The following is a 19,280-nucleotide window of genomic DNA, read 5'->3' on the forward strand; positions in this document are numbered from 1 at the left end:
ATAATAATCTCACTTCCTGTCAGTATCTTAGCAGCAGAAGACACAGAGATACAGCGAATAACACACACACACTGTGTTTTAAACTCTATAATGGGTGGACTAGTGATATATCAGCCGAGACTACTAACCGCTCACTGGTAACTGAGTAAAATTACTTATGTATACATTATATATATATATATATGTACATTATATATATATATATATATATATATATATATATATATATATATATGTAACAAAAAAAATACATATATATATATATATATATATATATATGGTGTGCGTCCACGGCGAGGAACGGGCAGAGAAGAGCGAACGTTTTTTAGTTCATTCCTACTTCCATAGGAATTCATTGAAAACGCTCGCTCTGCACCATTATCCATGTCAGTGCGGACGAACATATTTTACTTTAGTTTTTAAGTTAGCAATTCAAAAGCCCCCAGCGGTGTCACACGTTGATTAACCGGTGATAAAATATTCCTCACCGTCACATACCTAGTATACTTTTATATAGATACAATAGGCCTACCTGACTTTGAACACAAGAGGGCAGTATAGCACTATGAATGACATCATTTATTTATTTTTTGGACTAAAAAAACATTCTGGATGTTTTTAAACATAAACAATTATTAAATTGAAAAAAAAAAGAATTTAGCATCATTAATATATTTTTATCATGTTGAAAAAGTTTGGTGGGAATAAAATAAACCACTTAGATAAAGGTGGCTAAAAATTCAGAGGCTGATTTTGCAAAAAAAATCCACATTCAGACCAAAATATCTGACTTCCTGATGGTCAGAGCTAATGACTTTAAATTAGAAAGTTGTCCGGGTCGATGAGATCAATATATGAACTGAGTTTTTTTTTTTACTGTAGTTAAAACTAACCCCCACACTTTTGTCAAAAGCATTTTGAAAGTGACACACTTCCTGCTGCCAGATGGTGGCGCTATAACTTTGACTCACAATAGCTACATCCATCTAATCGGCCTCTTACCACGAACACTCTGCTGAAGTTTCATCAAGATCAGTCAATGTATGCAGAAGTTATAACACTTCGTGTTTGTCTTTTCTCGCCATAAATTCGTTTCCTCGCCACGGCCAAACCGTTCGAGATATCAAAAATCCGTCCGCAATTTAGCATCCTCTATGTCTTGTCTTCATGCACACCGAGTTTGGTTGCGATTGGATGAATTTTCTAGGAGGAGTATTTCAAATTCCAGAGGATGCGTTTTTCAAACAACCCATAATAGCCGACTTCCTGTTGGGCTGGTGTAAAACTTAGAGCACGAAAGTTGTTTGGCCTGATGAGATCTATATGTGTACCGAGTTTCATATTATTATATGCAAGCGTGTTTGATTTACGGACCAAGTTTTCGGATACCATTCCAGGGGGCGCTGTCGAGTCCCCCTGCCACGCCCAGGTACCAGCTTCAGCCCGGCCCTGATGGCCGCAGGTTCTGACGTGTGTGCAAAATTTCAAGAGTTTTTGAGCATGTTAAGGGCCCCAAAAGTGGCAAAAAGGCAAAAAAAATAAAAAAAATGTAATCCTTACGGAAACAATAGGGCCTTCGCCCTTTCAGGGCTTGGGCCCTAATTAATAAAAACATTTCATTAATGCCTGTGAACCCGTTCACATCCCAGTCGTAGATCCATCAGTATTGAGCTTGTGATTGAATCTCCTTCTGGGCATCTCTCTCTGATCCAATGAGTCATGAGAGGAAACCTTTCTCACCTTACCTATAAGATACAGAATAAAATAGATATTATGTTCTTGTAAACATATAAATATGTTTACATTTATTCATACTTCACATTTCAAAATGATAAAAATTTATATCACAATGTTCACATATTTCTACTGTTGTATACTGGCAAACCTTTCATTTCTAGTTCATACATTTTAAAAATGTCTTTAAACAAAGAAAAAAAAAACTTGATCATGCTGGATATTTAAAACTCACCATTTGACCTTCTCTTTTCTTTTATTCTTGCTGCTATTACTCCTGATGTTACTCCTGCTAGTACTCCTGTTAGTACTGCTATTCCTTCTGCTATTCCTCCTGCTATTCCTTCTGCTATTCCTCCTGCTATTCCTCCTGCTATTCCTCCTGCTGTTACTCCTGCTATTACTGCTGCTATTACTCCTGCTGTTCCTCCTGCTATTCCTCCTGCTATTACTCCTGCTATTCCTGCTGATATTACTCCTGCTATTACTCCTGCTATAACAGGCCATTGAGATTCTGGTTCACAGTTGGAACATTTTTCATCTGCAGAATGAAAAACAAAAAAACATAAAATAAATAAAAACAAACTCATTGTAATTATTTTTAAATAAATGTTTTATATCAACATCATAAACTGTTAAACTGAGTTGAGACACTGTAATTGTTTGTGGGTGGCAACTTTAATCTATTCCAGCATTATCATGTTCTCCTTGCGAGTGACTGTATTTATGATCATATTTACCCCAGTTTACTGTAACTGGTTCTGTCAGACTGCTGTGAGTGAGCAGACAGTCGTAAGATCCTTCATGGTTTCTGTCGATCTTCACACTGATTCTCATCTGAAAGGTTTCATCATCATTTGGTCTGATTCCAGAAGATGTTTGATCCTCAAGATTAATTCTGTTCAATCTAATGTTCATCTGAACATCTCTGGGGTAGAAACCAGTGGCCAGACAGACCAGAACCAGTTTACTTTCATCATCAGGAGATTTACTCACAGAGACATGAACATCTGGAGAACCTGGAGAAGAAAGAAGAATAAAAATCATGATGAAACTGATTCTGTCTCGATGGTTTCTGTGTGGTGAAAAAAATTGCATTCTTATAAATTATAAATTCATCTTTTGTGTTCCACATAAGGGAAACAACAAGGGTAACAAAATGATGACAAGGTGAATTAGCCTTTTAACCAAAGGTTTGTCTTTATAATTCTCTGTCTGTTTAAGTCTTAACATTAACTGATAAACATCAACTCCTGTAGACCAGATGAACATGATCAAGAACATTTCCTTAAGGATCTTCAACTCATATAGACACACATACACACACACACACACACAGTTAATTAAACTGATCTGAGGGTTGTTCCAAAAAAGATGCTAAGAAAAGCGGGGATTAAACTCCAAAACCCGACTTGAATAAACCTAACAAAAAAGTTGGGGCTAAAGCGGTTTCATAAAAGGTAATTCAAGTTCACGCAATCCCACTAATTTGATCCAGGTTGATCTAGTCTAGATAACTGCGTGTGCACGCGTTTCTTAAAGGAGAAGTTCACTTTAAAAAAAACTTTTGCTGATAATTTACTCACCCCCATGTCATCCAAGATGTCCATGTCTTTCTTTCTTCAGTCGAAAAGAAATTAAGGTTTTTGATGAAAACATTCCAGGATTTTTCCCCATATTATGGATTCTAATGGGACCCAAACGGTTCAAGGTCCAAATGACAGTTTCAGTGCAGCTGCAAAGGGCTTTAAACGATACCAGACGATGAATAAGGGTCTTATCTATCGAAACGATCGGTCATTTCAAAAATAAATAAAAAAGTTTAAGTTTTATAAGCACAAATGTTCGCCTTGCTCTGTTCTGTGATGCGCGTTCGTGACGTCACGTAATACGCAATTACGTTGAAAAGGTCAAGTTTGATGTGTTTACAAATGTGCGGGAGGAGGACCATATACACATTTTAAAATGTATTTGTGTCAGTTTAACGTTTAAAATGCCCATTCGTGTGCGTATCCTGGGTGTTTTAATATTAAAAAGCCAAAAAGAACATTTTTCAAGCGTGACCTTTTCAACGTAATTGCGTATTACGTGACGTCACGAACGCGCATCACAGAACAGAGCAAGGCGAACATTTGTGCTTATAAAACTTAAACTTTTTTATTTATTTTTGAAATGACCGATCGTTTCGATAGATAAGACCCTTATTCATCGTCTGGTATCGTTTAAAGCCCTTTGCAGCTGCACTGAAACTGTCATTTGGACCTTGAACCGTTTGGGTCCCATTAGAATCCATAATATGGGGAAAAATCCTGGAATGTTTTCATCAAAAACCTTAATTTCTTTTCGACTGAAGAAAGAAAGACATGGACATCTTGGATGACATGGGGGTGAGTAAATTATCAGCAAAAGTTTTTTTAAAAGTGAACTTCTCCTTTAAGCAGCCCTAGAGGTCGATCATAGATCAAATCGATCCACCATCAAACAGCGTATATTTTGTGCTGTTTTATGCGTTTGAGACATGGTGTTTGCAAAACTTACATTTCATCTGTAAATCTTAGAAAGTCGTGCAAATATTTCCATTTGGCTGCTAAACTTCACATTGAACGAGCGCTGCTGCACGCATGCGCGCCAAATAGGAGTGCAATAATTCTGACCAATATATACATTTTGCTTTGGAAATTAATAGGCTATGTGATATTTTATAACACCAGAAATATCTTTTAATTATACATTTTTATCTTTAGGATGTTGGATAAGTTGCAGTGAACTTATAGCTCATTATATTTTATACTTAAAATAATAAAACAAATTGAACAAGTAATTCAGGGGGGAATTTTTTAAGAAACCAAATATAATTATACTACAAAATATAGTTTTGGGTTTAGGACCTAAGCTACTTAAAGGGATACTTCACCTCTGGGAAGATGAATGTGTATTTAAAATAGGTCATTTGAGTAGAAGAAATGTGAAGAAATTTTTGAATTTGGAGCCTTCTAGACTGAGAAAAGCCAGAAAATGTATTTTTGGCTTATGTGGATGAAAGACAACAACTCCCAGAATGCACTTGCTTCGCTGCCTTAGGAGACTACGCCTACCGGTAAGAGTGCGCAGTTTAAAACAACAAAGCTAGCCTACGTGATGAGTTTGCGAGGGATTTAGAGATCGTCCAAAATGTCCGGGATTCGGCTTTTGCGTTCTACAGTCGCCATTCATCATGTTTACTGTGGCGAGCAGGACGAGGCTGACGGCCGCGGGAGAACAGCGCGAGGCCGGTGGCATAATTACTGAGACGCGCCGGGTCTCCCATCTCTCACGGAGGAGCGGGAATTTTTCTTAGCAATGGTAAAACGCACATCAACCGATCACTTGTTTAGCGTTCATGTAAACACTACATTCACATTCACCAATCGCAATGAATTCAGTTAGATTGAAACAAAAGGTGTGCATGTAAATAATGAATGGCGACCGCAGAAAGCAAAAGCTGAATCCCGTACATTTTGAACGATCTCGCCCGCCGGACAAGTCCGGGAAAAGGAGGATGGTTACTTACTCAGCTTTCTCCTACTATTCAGCTTTCTCCACAGAACAAGAGCCTGCTAGCTTAGCTTCCAAAGAAAGACGGCTGACACTGTGTACATTCTGTGAGTGAGATCCCTCCCTGTATGGGCGGGCTGAAAACATGCGGAACAACGCCATCTACTGGCTGTAGTCTTTAGCCTCTGGCCAGAAAATCCTCCGATGACGCAAAATGACGATTTTTGTGTCATCGGAGGATTTTTTCCAGACAAAAAATACATAAATCTCTTGTCTCAGGGAGATATGAGGGTGGAAAGCATGGTAATTCTAAAATACTACAGGTTTTCTACTAATACAAAGCTTAATGCTAAATCCTGAAGTAACCCTTTAACAAAGATGACTTATGCTTATTTAAAACGCTGAGAATTACAGCTTTTAAAGCAATAATTGTTTTTTTGGAGAAAGCAAGAATGTTTGGTTAGATTTAGTTTATACAGTACATTATGGAGAGGATAACGTGAAATTAAGAGCAAATGTATACATTTTGAAAAGATGCAACTCTAAAATTAAAGAATATTCCATAAAATAAAGGAATACATATTAGCCTACAGTAACTAAATAACTATTTGTATAATTGTGTTAAATGTGTTTGAATTGAAAGACATAATAAAGTACATAATATTTAAATGTTTGTTGTTGGACATTAGATGTGCCTTATTTAGAATTTTAAACCTACAAATGTATTTTTATGATAGAAATAACTGTAAAGGGACTATGGGGTAAATAAAGCATAGGCTAATATAGCCAATTACTAAGCTCAGATTCATCTTACCAGTTGAAATGTTTAATTTCGTGATTTTAACTTCTCCTTTAATAAGCTTGATTGTAGATGTAGATGTAGATTGTAAGATTGTAATGTTCTAATGTTCTTCTAATAACCATAAAAATGTACTATAGCTGCCAAATAAAACCAGAGAGAAATGTATTCATAAATCTAATAAAATCTTGGGTACAAAACTAAAATAAAACCAGGATATATATATATATATATATATATATAGGCTACAATGATAAATGAGCAGGACCGGATTAACAATTTCCTGGGCCTTGGGCAACAAGACTTAAGGCCCTGGCGTAGTTAGGGGGGTTAGGGGGCATGCTCCCCCAAGAAAATTTGGATTTCTCTGATCTACATGTGCAATTTAGGACTTTTGAAGGCCAAAAAATTATAAGAAATAGGCTAGCTTTAAAACCTTGTCATTAGATTATTTGTCAATACCTGCTCTCTCCTCATCTTTTTATTTCTTTTTCTCTGTCTTCTTATCCTGGCCTATTTCTTCCCCTCCTAAAGCTGAACTTAGTCTTTTCATTTTTGTCTGTAAACATAGGCTCAACTGATATTTATATATTTATACATAACTGATATTTTATGAATCATTTTCTTAGACAAGTTAATTCATATAGTGGAATTGGCAGACGTTCCCTTAAGCATCGTGCGCTGTGGAAACGCGTCAAAGCATTCTCAGGTATAATTATGCAGCATTAATGCACGAATGATTTTGAATGAATATTTTCATCATGTCGATATACAATGGTCACATAATGTTAAAACTAATCTTGCTATTGATATCTTTGTTAGACTGCCGACCCTATAGAACAAATGTCCGGCTAATATCGAACCTAAAACGAACTTTACCGTGCTCAACCAGCGGGAGTGCATTTCACAAATTAGTAATCGCTGGCGTTCAGCGGGGAGGGAGGAAAGTCTGCATGAACCCGCGTAGATGCATTTTATGCAGTGACGAATGTAAAGTGTTTGATAACTTTATTACATTTCTGTGTATTTCCTCCTACCTGCCAGGGCCCCTTAGATGTCATGTGCCCCTGGGCAAGTGACTAGTTGCCCTAATGGTTAATCCGGCCCTGTAAATGAGACACTGTAGACCTACAAACGTGTTAAATTATATTGTATACTATCAATTGTTTATGTAAAAAAAAAAAAAATTGATATACTGTATATATATATACTGTATATAACAATGTTAACAAACATTTCACTAATGTTAACATAAATACAACTTAACACGTTTGTAGGTCTATATTGTCTCATTTATCATTGTAGCCTTATTTAAGTGTATTTTCTTTACTGTATATTTATTTTTGGACTGATAATAGTTAATAAAGTGAAATAATGGTATGAGATAGTGTCAGTCATTGTGTTCCTATTGGTCAGTGTTAGAGGATCTGTGTAACAACTGAGGCTTAGTCTGACAGTTAGCCTGCCCTGGACCAGGCTAGTTTCCCAGCATAAGTTGCCAGAGTAACTGAGTTCGAACTATTTTAAGTTTGCTTTATGAAACAGAATCAACCGACAATAAGTCTGACTAACCAAAATAAGCCTGGCTTGTATTCTAATCTTGTTTTATGGAACAACCCTCTGATCAGAACTTACTCTTGTTTGTGTTGTGAAACGCTGAGATCCAGTCAGTGCAGGTCTTGAGGAAATACTGCAGGAACTGGTTGCGTCCAGTTTGACGATCCCATTTCTCTTTAGTTTCTTTGGCTTTGGGGTTTTTATCAATCCACTGCATAGAGTCATAATTAAAGGATATTAAATCTTCTCCATCAAATCCATATTCATCAAAGACAGTCAGATTCACTGATCCATCAGGAAGTTTCTCAAGTTCACAGCCAATTATTCTCTGAAGAACATGATCTACAATCACAGATCAACACTCATGAGAAACTCACAGTAAATATAATGTCTGATAATTAATAAGAGTAAAGCATGAATCTCACCAGAACACTGTGAGTCTGTGCAGTTTGACAGAGTCCTGATCTGATGTATGAACCAGTCTCTAGACTCAGGAGGATCTTCAGGAGCTTCAGTCCAGTCTTTATCAGTCAGAATCCAGACTCGTTCTTCATTACTGAAGTGTTTGATCCGTCTGTCATCATGAACACACACAGCACTGAACTCTGGGAATGAGTCTGATCTGGTCAGGACTGTAAACTTGTAGTGGAGGAAGTGTTTCTCTGAGGAACATACAGTATAAAAAAACAAGCTATAGAAACATATATTGACAAATGGTGGATAAAACTAACTTAAAACCTGAAAACATTCAATACTATAAAGTATATTGTAAAACTGTATTTTATTTTACATTATATTTTATACTACTCATAGTATGTTTGTAAGTGTCTGCAATTTGTAGGTCGCATCTAGTCTACTGAAACTAATAAACCGTGTTCTTACCTTGCAGCCCATCGCTAAATAAAGAGAGAAACAATACAAAAATGAGCAAAAACATTCTTACGTCTACACAGAATATTTAAAAAGTAGAGTCAATCAACCATTTTCGTCCATTATATTTCAGACGATCGTCTTGAACAGATTAAACACTGAGGTAAATCTTTGTCTTGTCTCTTCCGGGTTGTATTGAGCTTTAGGAGTATCAGCTCACTGTCGCCCCTCACTGGCTGCTGGAGGAATCACACTTTCGTTTTCATTCCTGACGTCACGTGTTGAAGTCCAGACGTAAAAATAATTTAAATTCGTTGTTAACAGTATTATCTTTTTAAGACTATCTTAAAACACAGTTTTCACACTATAGTTTCTGAGAGCATAAACTTTGAACATACATCAAAACATTCTGTCACGGCCAAACAGGACAATCAAATGAATGTAAATGAATATAAATCTTACTCCATAAATAGTCCCTATGACATTCTGTGCCATAAGGTCTTCTGCAGTCATTTGAAAAATGTAAGTGCAGACTGAAATTAAATTCAGTTATTACTAAAATATGCACAAATTGTAAAAAACAAACAAAAAAAAACATGCATACAGAACTGGACACGCCTCTTCTCGAGTCTCATCCAATCAGAGTCGACTCGTCAGACGGGCCTCCGTCATGTGACACAAATACAAATAAGTGATGCATTTGACTTCTGTTATTTTCACTTTTTGATTTAGTTTTATCATCACTATTGTGTGGATGGTATTTCTCTAAATATGCCATGTGATTGAAATATAATTAACTTAGGATCATGAATTAAGATTTAAAAAAAAGTTGAAAAATAGTCAAAATTTATTTCATGTTGATTTAAAGCACTTAGAAGCAGCAAGTCAGATATTCAGCTTCAGTGTGTATATGGTCTATAAAAATACAAACACTTTCACCTCACAAATAATCAATAAGTTATATGACTTCATTTATAGTTTTTAAAGGTGCCTTGTGTAATGTCCACCAAAAAATCAATTCATACTCCACATTCCATACCAGATGGGGGCAGTATACCTCCAGAAAGTGAGTTGGTCTACTCTAGAGTAACAACCGAGAAATGGCATAGTCTCTATGCTCCGCCCCTACCTTCACAACGACCCTAGAGCCATAGCCGAAGCCGAGCCAACTCCTAATAGAGGACGTTTTGACTCCAGAGGAACGTTGGTGGATGACAGTGGTCCTTCATACCTAAAAAAAAAATGACACAGTTCAACACTGCAGGTACAAATGTTATGCCTAATGCCGGAACTAGTCTCAGATCCCAAAATCAGCTGGCCAGTCGATCGTCACTGCATAACTTTACCATCACTTTACCTAACATCGTCAAAACTGTTGTAATAATTCGTTACATTTATATAGCGCTTTTCTCGGCACTCAAAGCGCTTTACATAGAAGGGGGGATCTCCTCAACCACCACCAATGTGCAGCATCCACCTGGATGATGCGACGGCAGCCATATTGCGCCAGAACGCCCACCACACACCAGCTTACTGGTGGAGAGGAGACAGAGTGATGAAGCCAATCAGTATTATGGAGAAGATTAGGAGGCCATGATGGACAGAGGCCAGTGGGCAAATTTGGCCAGGATGCCGGGGTTACACCCCTACTCTTTGGGATTTTTAATGACCACAGAGAGTCAGGACCTCGGTTTTACGTCTCATCCGAAGGACGGTGCTCTTTGACAGTATAGTGTCCCCATCACTACACTGGGGCATTAGGACCCACACAGACCACAGGGTGAGCACCCCCTGCTGGCCTCACTAACACCTCTTCCAGCAGCAACCTGGTTTTCTCAGGAGGTCTCCCATCCAGGTACTAACCAGGCTCAGCCCTGCTTAGCTTCAGTGGGCAACCAGTCTTGGGCTACAGGGTGATATGGCTGCTGACTACTGAAGAACATGCTGCTGCTGTAGTTGTAGTTTAGTTAAAAATTATGAAGTATTCTTAGCTGCACATATACAAGTGAAACTAGGGACAACATCTAGTGTTACGTATGCTGCCCGCCTGATGCTAATTTAGCAGCATATATCAAGTTTGATTTTCATTAGCAATACCTCTTCTAGCTAAGTTATCATTAGTCACCAAAAAACATTCGGTCTCATTACACCTTGCAATGTTTTCCGTTACGTTTCATGCGTCCATTTGGGGTTCATTATCATCGAAGACATTTCAAGCTTCTTAGCTAATGTTACATTTTAGCATCAGCTTGGTAGAGACGGGCTCTGGTAGATAACAGGTGAAAACCGGATCGGATCTGTGGGTAGAGCTAACTATCAAACGCTAACAGCTATGGTTAGCCATCGCTAACATTAGCACGTTTATCGAACAGCCTTCAATACATTTCTATGTTATAACTTCCCGAAAAAACTACACAAACATATAAAACAAACTTCTAGCGAAGTATTAACAGCATCTTACTTACCAATCCAAAAGAAATGTTGCAAGTTCGGAGTCGAACCTCATTTATTTCATGTCCATTAGTTGTCTCCAGCGATGGAAAGCAGTGCCAATGTTTACTCGGGTTCTGTTCTGTTTACTTGGGTCCTTTTTTTTATCAGATTTTATTTGCGATTCTGAGCGCGTTTTTTTCCCTGCAGCGGGTGGTTGTGGTGGTGGTAAGGGTCTCTTGCCAAGGGCTTCAGCCATTCTTCCGCTCTCTTCCCTGAACTGAAATGTAGTAGTGGGCTGTACTTTCCACACGATTGACATCAGGTTCAAGTACATTTTACACTGTTTTAACATGTATACAATATTGCCTACATTTAAACAAACATTTTAGAAGTAAAAATGAAACATTTAAACATTCAGGTAGCCTAATTAAAGTGTAATCAACCAGTCTGTTATCCAATTTCCACCGGATCAGCGCTGGTTCTCGTGCCGGAGAAGGACTCGCCTCTGTGGGTGAACTTCGAGGCGTTTCAATAATGTGAAAAGACAGGCGCGACTCTCGTTTAGGTGTCACATTACGCCTCTGTATGTTGTTTTGCATTAAATAAAATGATTTAAAGCACAGTAATGATTATATAGATAAAATAAAACATTCACAAACCTGAATTTCACTGAGGAAATGCACCAAATCTGCGACGCCGAAAGGAGAAGAACTGTTCTGGACTGGAAAGAATTCAAACAGCCGGCACTCACTCAACCGTTGAGTTGTGTCACTTCAGAGGGCGGGGGAGGTGTAGGCTACACTGTTTTAATTGAGTAAACTTACTCAATTTCTTAAGAGTGTGTTAAATATATTAATAATATTGATTTGAATTAAGTAATATTTTTTGTTTCTTTAAACAGATCAGTTTAATTCTCCATTCTCAAATATTTTGATAGAAATGTCACAAATATATTAAGTGTATTATAAAGAAATAGTTGGTTAGTCAAATTTTTTTTTAATATAACTGTAAATTTGAGATAAAATTAACTGTTGGATTTTTAGTCAATTATTTTGGTATGTTTAACTCAAACAATCAAGTAAACGATAATCAGAGATTTTTTTTAAGGCCATTGCACACTGAGTCCGAAATTTTCGTATGCGTTTTTTCGTGTTCGTCAGCCTTAAAATTCGTCACGCACAGAAACCTTGCACACTGAGTCTGATGCGTATTTATTAAACCTTTGCGGAAAAAAACGCAAAAAATACTAAATGGATTTGTCAAGCAGTGAGGATGATTTTGTTGTCCTCTTTCTTAAAAAGAGAAAAAGAAAGAGGCACTGAGAGGAAGGAGAGTTTCACCTCCTTATCAAGGAGTTGCGAAATTATCCCGAGCGATTCAAAATTTACCTCAGAATGTCAGTGGAACAGTTTGATGCTTTGCTAGCGATACTGGAGCCACATATTAAAAAGAAGACCACCAATTTCCGTGAACCAATCGATCTTGAACAGAGACGGGCAGTATGTCTAAGGTATGGAGTATGGACACACTCACACACACACGGCCGGCGGAAGCGCTGGGCAGAGAGAACAGCTGTATACAGGTTATATTTTATACCCAAATTAATCGAATTGGCTGCTCAATCACAACTTAATCGATCCAAAATTTCGATCTGATTGAAAGGGGAGGTTTATTCATTTTCTAATCCGAATTCAGTGTTTTTGTAATCCGCATTTTGTTTTTCATACAGTAGGCTATGTGCTGCGAGACGAAGTGTATCAACTTGTCAGACTCCATTCTGGATTTTGTCGTTCGTACGGTGGCTCTGAATTGTCAAAAAAACCTCTCAAAATACTGGCTGTGGATGCGAAAAATGCAGAAAATCGAACCCGATCCGAATTTTTTTATTACGGACGAAAGTTTCGTGTACAGTGTGCAAGCGTGATTGACATAAGGTGAGGTCGATTTTTTTTTTTAACGTGCGAAAATTTCGGATGCGAATTTCGGACTCACGCCGCCTTCACACTGGCAGTTGAAATCAGCTCCGATACGGCAGCGAAACGACCGGAAGTCATTCATTTCCTATGGAGATTCGCAGACTGCATGCGAATGGGTCCGAACCAGGTGCGAACGAGAGCGGTGCGAAAAAAATCGTGTCCGTTGGCCATCCGGATGCGTTAAAAAAATTGAACTCTTGCGAAAGGCTACGGACGGTTTCTATCCGAAAATCCCAACGGAAGTTAGCGTTGCTATGGTACTGATAAACAAACCTGGATTCTTAACTTTTAATAAAATAAATAATGATTTTATAACAATTAGTTGTCATGTCATTTTTTTATTTTCATGATGTTTTAACGTTATTAGGGCAGTTAATACAAATAAATAATTCAATATTTAAATATACTCGCTTCCGACGCTTTTCACCATTGTGTACGACGTCCGCTGGGGGCGTATTGTGTATTACGGAGCTGATTTCAACTGCCAGTGTGAAGGCGGCGTCAGTGTGCAATGGCCAAGACACATGTAGGCAGGGGCGGCTGGCCAATAGAGGGCGCTAGGGCGCCGCCCCCCCATGAGCCAGACCACAGTTTATGAGCCACACTCATTAAATAAATAAGTAAATACATACATAAATCATACATACAAATTGTCAGTATTTGTGTGTTTAAGATATTAAATGCACCCAGTATATGTGAAAAATATGATAGAAATTAAAAATGTCTGCTTTTTCAACACGTCTCCTCCACCTGCGTGCACGTCTCATCAGCTCTGGGGCGCTAGAGAAAGCGCCCCAGAGAGGCGAGTCTGTGGAGCAGCTTAGCCAATTGCTGATTTAAGATATACATGTTTGACATAAACTGTAGCCAATCAGCGAGCTCAAATCTAGTCAGCTATGGGCGCTCAAAGCCCGTCTACGGAAAGCCTGTTCACTCCAACGCCCTATTAAGTCCTATTGGTTGTAGTTCCAATCAGAGTTCCACTGGGGGCGCTCGCCATGAGTGCAAAATGAATGGGAGTCAATGGGGCTAGACGGCTAAATTTGTCTCCCTCACCCGATTGCTGTTGAGAAATCTCAGATTTGATTGTAGGTTTTGCAAGTTCAACATGGGTTATAGATCGAAAGTTGAATGAACGAGTACTTATTTCTTTTCGATTTCTTACAGGTTGAGTTGTTGTTGCCCATAACACGCTAGCATTCTGCTAATGACGTCAGCATTCTGACATTTTGAAAGACTTTTTAAAGCAAATAAGTGACTCTAAAAAATCTAACACCAAGCAATGTGTAATTGCTTTGCATCCCCTTTCGAAAACAACATTCAAATTACTAGACAAAAAATTATATCCTAAGAAAAGTGGATTTTGAGCGGTATAGCTCCATAGACCTCCATTCATTCTGCACTCGTCATGTGAGCGACCTCATATGGAGCCAGAGTGGAACTGCAACCGGAAGTTTATTGAGTGGCACTTCTCCCCTCATTAGACGTTCTCTGGGGCGCTTCTGTTAGCGCCCCAAGCTGCGCGTGCCGCCCGCGCACGCGCTCATGCGCGCCTATCTCCATCAGACTGCGGTCTATCGGCCTGGATAGCTGGATGCGGTCATGCTAATGCCTTGTTTTGCTTTCCGTGATTACTTTTTAAAACAACAGGGACAGATCCAACATGGACAGTTACCGAAGTGAGGGACCTTTCTGAGAAAGTAACTAAACTTTTTGAGTTAAATTTCAAATGCAAATGGAAAGTTTGTGCAATTTGTTTTTGTGTAAGAATGCTTCAGTCTTGTAATATGGCATTAAATAATTACTGACTTTTTCACAGAGCACTGGTATCATGCAGTTTGTTTTAAATTGTGTTTGGGTGGTTAATACTAATAATTATTTGTAATATTATTATTATTTTTCGTTTTACAAAGATATGTAAAGGCAGTGGTTCTCAAACTGGGTTTGTGGTGGTTCTCAAACCGTGAGGTGACAAGGGGGTGCGGGAACAAAATGCTGAATTTTGCCGTTCCTTTAATACTACCTCATCTTAAAATACGATTTAAACTGAGCATGCATTTCTCTCAGGTTAAATTTTGCTACAAAGACATACCCTGTGTGAGTTCCTGTGTTTAATGTTGATCACATTATATGAAGATCCACACGATTGCGAATGTGACATTGATTTTATACAACAGTTCAACAAACTAAATATTAATATTAAGTGATGTCCATTTTCAACACAGTTGTCAGTATTTTTACAATAAATGAATAGCTCCAATGAAAGCCACAGCAGAACTGCAGCACACAGCAATGATTGTGAACGAATCTTTAGAGTCAATGATTCAATGATTAATTCATAAAGACAGCCACTTGCTTCGTTACTGATTGAATGACTCGATGACTCATCACCTACTGGCGGTTTTAATTTAATATTTAAAAGCATCACTTCGTTTTTACCATCATTGCAGGTCCCCTACCCTCTTGATGGAGGCCAATGCAACCAGGAGCGCTGTCTTAATTGACAGGAACTTAAGCTCCACTTATTGCAGAGGCTCAAAGGGAGCACTCTGCAGGACAGTTAAAACCACTGAGAGGTCCCAAGAGGGACCAAGAGGAGGGCGAGGAGGATTCAGTCTCCTGGCTCCCCTCAGGAACCTGACGATCAGGTCATGCTTTCCCAGAGACTTACCTTCAAGTGTATCATGATGTGTGGCAATGGCGGCAACATACACTTTCAGGGTGGAGGGAGACAGCCTTCGCTCAAACCCTTCAGCACAACACTGATCGGGCATTTCGTGGGGTCTTCACGTCGGGAAGAACACCAGTTGACGAAGAGGTTCCACTTCAACGCATAGGTATGTCTCGTGGACGATGCTCTAGCGGAAGTGATGGTAGCCCCCCCCCCCCCACACACACACACACACACACACACTCACTCACTCACTCACAAACAAAGTGGCTTAATAAAGTGCTCTGATTAAAACTTACTCTTGTTTGTGTTGTTAAACGCTGAGATCCAGTCAGTGCAGGTCTTGAGGTAATACTGCAGGAACTGGTTGTGATCAGTTTGACGATCCCATTTCTCTTTAGTTTCTTTGGCTTTGGGGCTTTTATCAATCCACTGCATAGTGTCATAATTAAAGGATATAAAATCCTCTCCATCAAATCCATATTCATCAAAGACAGTCAGATTCACTGATCCATCAGGAAGTTTCTCAAGTTCACAGCCAATTATTCTCTGAAGAACATGATCTACAATCACAGATCAACACTCATGAGAAACTCACAGTAAATATAATGTCTGATAATTAATAAGAGTAAAGCATGAATCTCACCAGAACACAGTGAGTCTGTGCAGTTTGACAGTTTGTACAGCTGATGTTTGTCTCTATAATCATCTGATTCTGCAGAAGCTTTAGTCGAGTCATCTATAGTCAGAATCTTGCTTGTCCAGGCTTCAACTTCGTTACAGTAATGAGAGATCTTTCCATCATCACACAGACACAGAGAACTGAAAATAAACGAGTGTGCTTCAGTCATGGATGTAATCATGTAGTGGAGATGGTGTCTCTCTGAGGAAAACAACAATAAAAACACTTTACTGGGGCAACAATTCTTATCAATAGGGTGCAATAAATATATTGACTGTACTAATTTAATTAAATTACAGATATTTGATAAGCTAAGTGCACTAAACCATATTGCAATTTTGGTTCTAGTTCAATCAACAGATGCTTTGCCAAAGCAGAGGTGCAAAACACAATGTTAGAGACCTTTTATGTTATTAAAGTGTAAATATATTTTCGGGTCATAATAAACTGCTAGAGTATGTAATAAATGGAAAAGTTATTTTTCAGCACTGTGACATGACAGTGTCAGTTTTGGCCCAGTACAGTCTCAGGGATCATCAATAATCTCTGCTCAGACTTCAGACATCTAACAGATGTTCCTGCACTCAGAATGAGCTCAGAGAGATTGCTGGTGCCTGTCAATCTAAAATCAATTCTGTAACAGACCAGCAACTAGCGCAAAGAAAATAATTGACTACTTGACTTTTCACGAAACCCAAACTTGCTGAAAAATCTTTCGAAGCGTCTCATTACAAATCTATGGAAGCTTGTTTCCGCCACAGAATAAAAAATAAAAAAGGTAATTGCGATTTTTTTATCTCACAGTTCTGACTTTTTTTCTCAGAATTGCGTGATATAAAGTCGCAATTGTGTGTTATAAAGTCAGAATTGTGAGATAAAAAAATCGCAATTACCTTTTTTATTTTTTTATTCTGTGGCTATAGTCGCTGGGATATAGGCCTACACTTGCAATTTTCGGGGGGAAAAGTCAGAATTCCGAGTTTTTTTTCTCGCAATTGCGACTTTATATCACACAATTCTGACTTCAAATCTCACAATTCTGACTTGATATCCCAATTCTGACTTTAGGCCTATATCTCGAAACTGCAACGTTAGCCTTGGCCTATATTACGCAATATCTCATCTCATTATTCTGACTTTATAACACTCGTAACTGGTGCCCGTTCCCAAAGGCACTCGAAACTGAAAGCACGTGAGATGGAGTTTTACTTCATTTATGTGGACAGAGTCGCTCAGAGACGCGGGAAATACGTGATCTCGAGCTGATCTCGTGAGGAAAGTGCGTGAAACAGATGCTGACTCCTCAATAAAACACAAAAAGCCTGTTTGCGCTTTCGATTAGTTCGTTTGACATGCTTTAACAGAGCAATGGCATAAAACATAATGTTAGAGACATGTAATGTTGTTATGAGAACTCTAAAATATTTTCAGTTTATTAATGAATGAGAAATAAATATATTAAATAAGCAAACTCGAAAGGTTTAGTTTAAACATTTGTAGATAACCGCGTCTCTGCTGCGGATCAGAAGAAAAACAAATGAACTGTTCTTACCTTGAAGCGCATCACTCAGACTAGAGTGAGAAATAAGACAGACTATCGCTACCTCGATAAAGATAAGGTTTTTAAACGAGAGCGCGTGATATGTTTCCCATTCAATTCCAGCGCGCGTCACTGCATCAGTGTGTTTCACTGATGAAATCTGGAAGTGTCTCTGAATGTCGAGCGCTTTATTTCTGCAGAAAGATCTTTACTGGTCGTGAAAGTTGGGCATAAGGCGGAGTGTATTAACACTATTGGCCAACAGATTAGAGGGAAGTGATCAATCCAACAGGCTTTGTAACTTGCTAGTCATGATATTAAAAATACTACATTTGAACTTCATTTAATTAGGATTTCATGGTCTTTTCCCGTTGCAATGATAACAAAAACATGTGAAACAGTATAGGCCTAATTTCTGTTTTACTTATAATACAGCTGTGATTTAGGCTTACATTGTGTTTTCCTGCACTTTCACTAAAAGTGCATGTAAACTAAAAATATCAATGTTTTGCCTGATAAGGGCTAATATGGTTGATCATAAAACATTTACCACAGAATATGAAAAGGTAGATTGCTGTTTGTAGATTAATTACTGTTTAACCTTCTTTAAGAAGTTCAGCAAACACACTATTTTATCCAATAACACATTTATTTATTTTGTCATTTTTTCGCAATTAATAAATAGGCTGTAATTAAAATAAAGAAAAAGGAAACCCCCACACAATGAATGAATGAATGAATGAATGAATTATTTCATTCCTTCACGATGTATTAGCAGAAGGTAAAAAAAAAAAAAAAAAAACTTTATATTTACCATCTCTTCTAGGTGTATTGTGCGATTGCTGCCTCTCACTGGCTGAAGATGAAATCACACCTGCGTCTTCATTCCTGCACTGAGTAAAAACCTTAAAAAGATTTATGTATTTAAATTAATATAAAAAAAAATCTAGCAATTTGAATTGTACAATCCATAATCAATTATTCAATTAAAACATGCTACTCAAGAATTATTCGATTCAATTTAATGGAATTTTAATATTAAATTTAAATGCAGGTCATGCATGTGGGAAAAGTGCAGCCGTAGAATAGCCTACTTAAATTTCTTGTCAATATTTTTGTAGGGATATATTTGATGAATCTGAGGAACCTGATGAAGCTGACTGTCCTATTTAATTCAAAGAAAGACAGGTAGGTGGCGCTATATACACACTTTTCACACTCTCTTTAGAGATTAAAAACAATTTTATTGTGATTGCATGTCAAGATCCACACACTGTATTCTTCATATAATCTCGGTTTACAAGAATACATTTTCTTATATGCTTATTTTAAATATTCAATGGGAAGTTGTATTTTTCTGTTTCTCATAAGGTTTATATTATCCAGTATCATATCAGAATTAATTTATTGATCCTCTCAGGACCTACAGTTCTGGGACTGACAACATACATTTTTGGACTCTTCATGCATAAAATAAGTTTGCA

General features: G+C 37.9%; 1 protein-coding gene across 1 annotated transcript in view; it reads right to left on the minus strand.

The window, feature by feature from the left end:
* Nucleotides 1–561: 561 nt before the first annotated feature.
* Nucleotides 562–19,280, minus strand: part of LOC307162985 (uncharacterized protein) — a gene marked incomplete at its 5' end in the record, with an annotated part of 37,221 nt that continues 18,502 nt past the window's right edge. Inside the window, 6 exons of the mRNA XM_079878777.1 lie at nucleotides 562–1,745; nucleotides 1,970–2,275; nucleotides 2,475–2,753; nucleotides 7,703–7,966; nucleotides 8,050–8,286; nucleotides 17,809–17,856. Coding sequence (XP_079734903.1) covers nucleotides 1,639–1,745; nucleotides 1,970–2,275; nucleotides 2,475–2,753; nucleotides 7,703–7,966; nucleotides 8,050–8,286; nucleotides 17,809–17,856 — 1,241 coding nt within the window. The 3' untranslated portion in view covers nucleotides 562–1,638. The remainder of the gene's footprint in view (nucleotides 1,746–1,969; nucleotides 2,276–2,474; nucleotides 2,754–7,702; nucleotides 7,967–8,049; nucleotides 8,287–17,808; nucleotides 17,857–19,280) is intronic.

Source organism: Squalius cephalus (genome assembly GCF_949319135.1).
Source record: "Squalius cephalus genome assembly, chromosome: 8".
NCBI classification, from domain to species: domain Eukaryota; kingdom Metazoa; phylum Chordata; class Actinopteri; order Cypriniformes; family Leuciscidae; genus Squalius; species Squalius cephalus.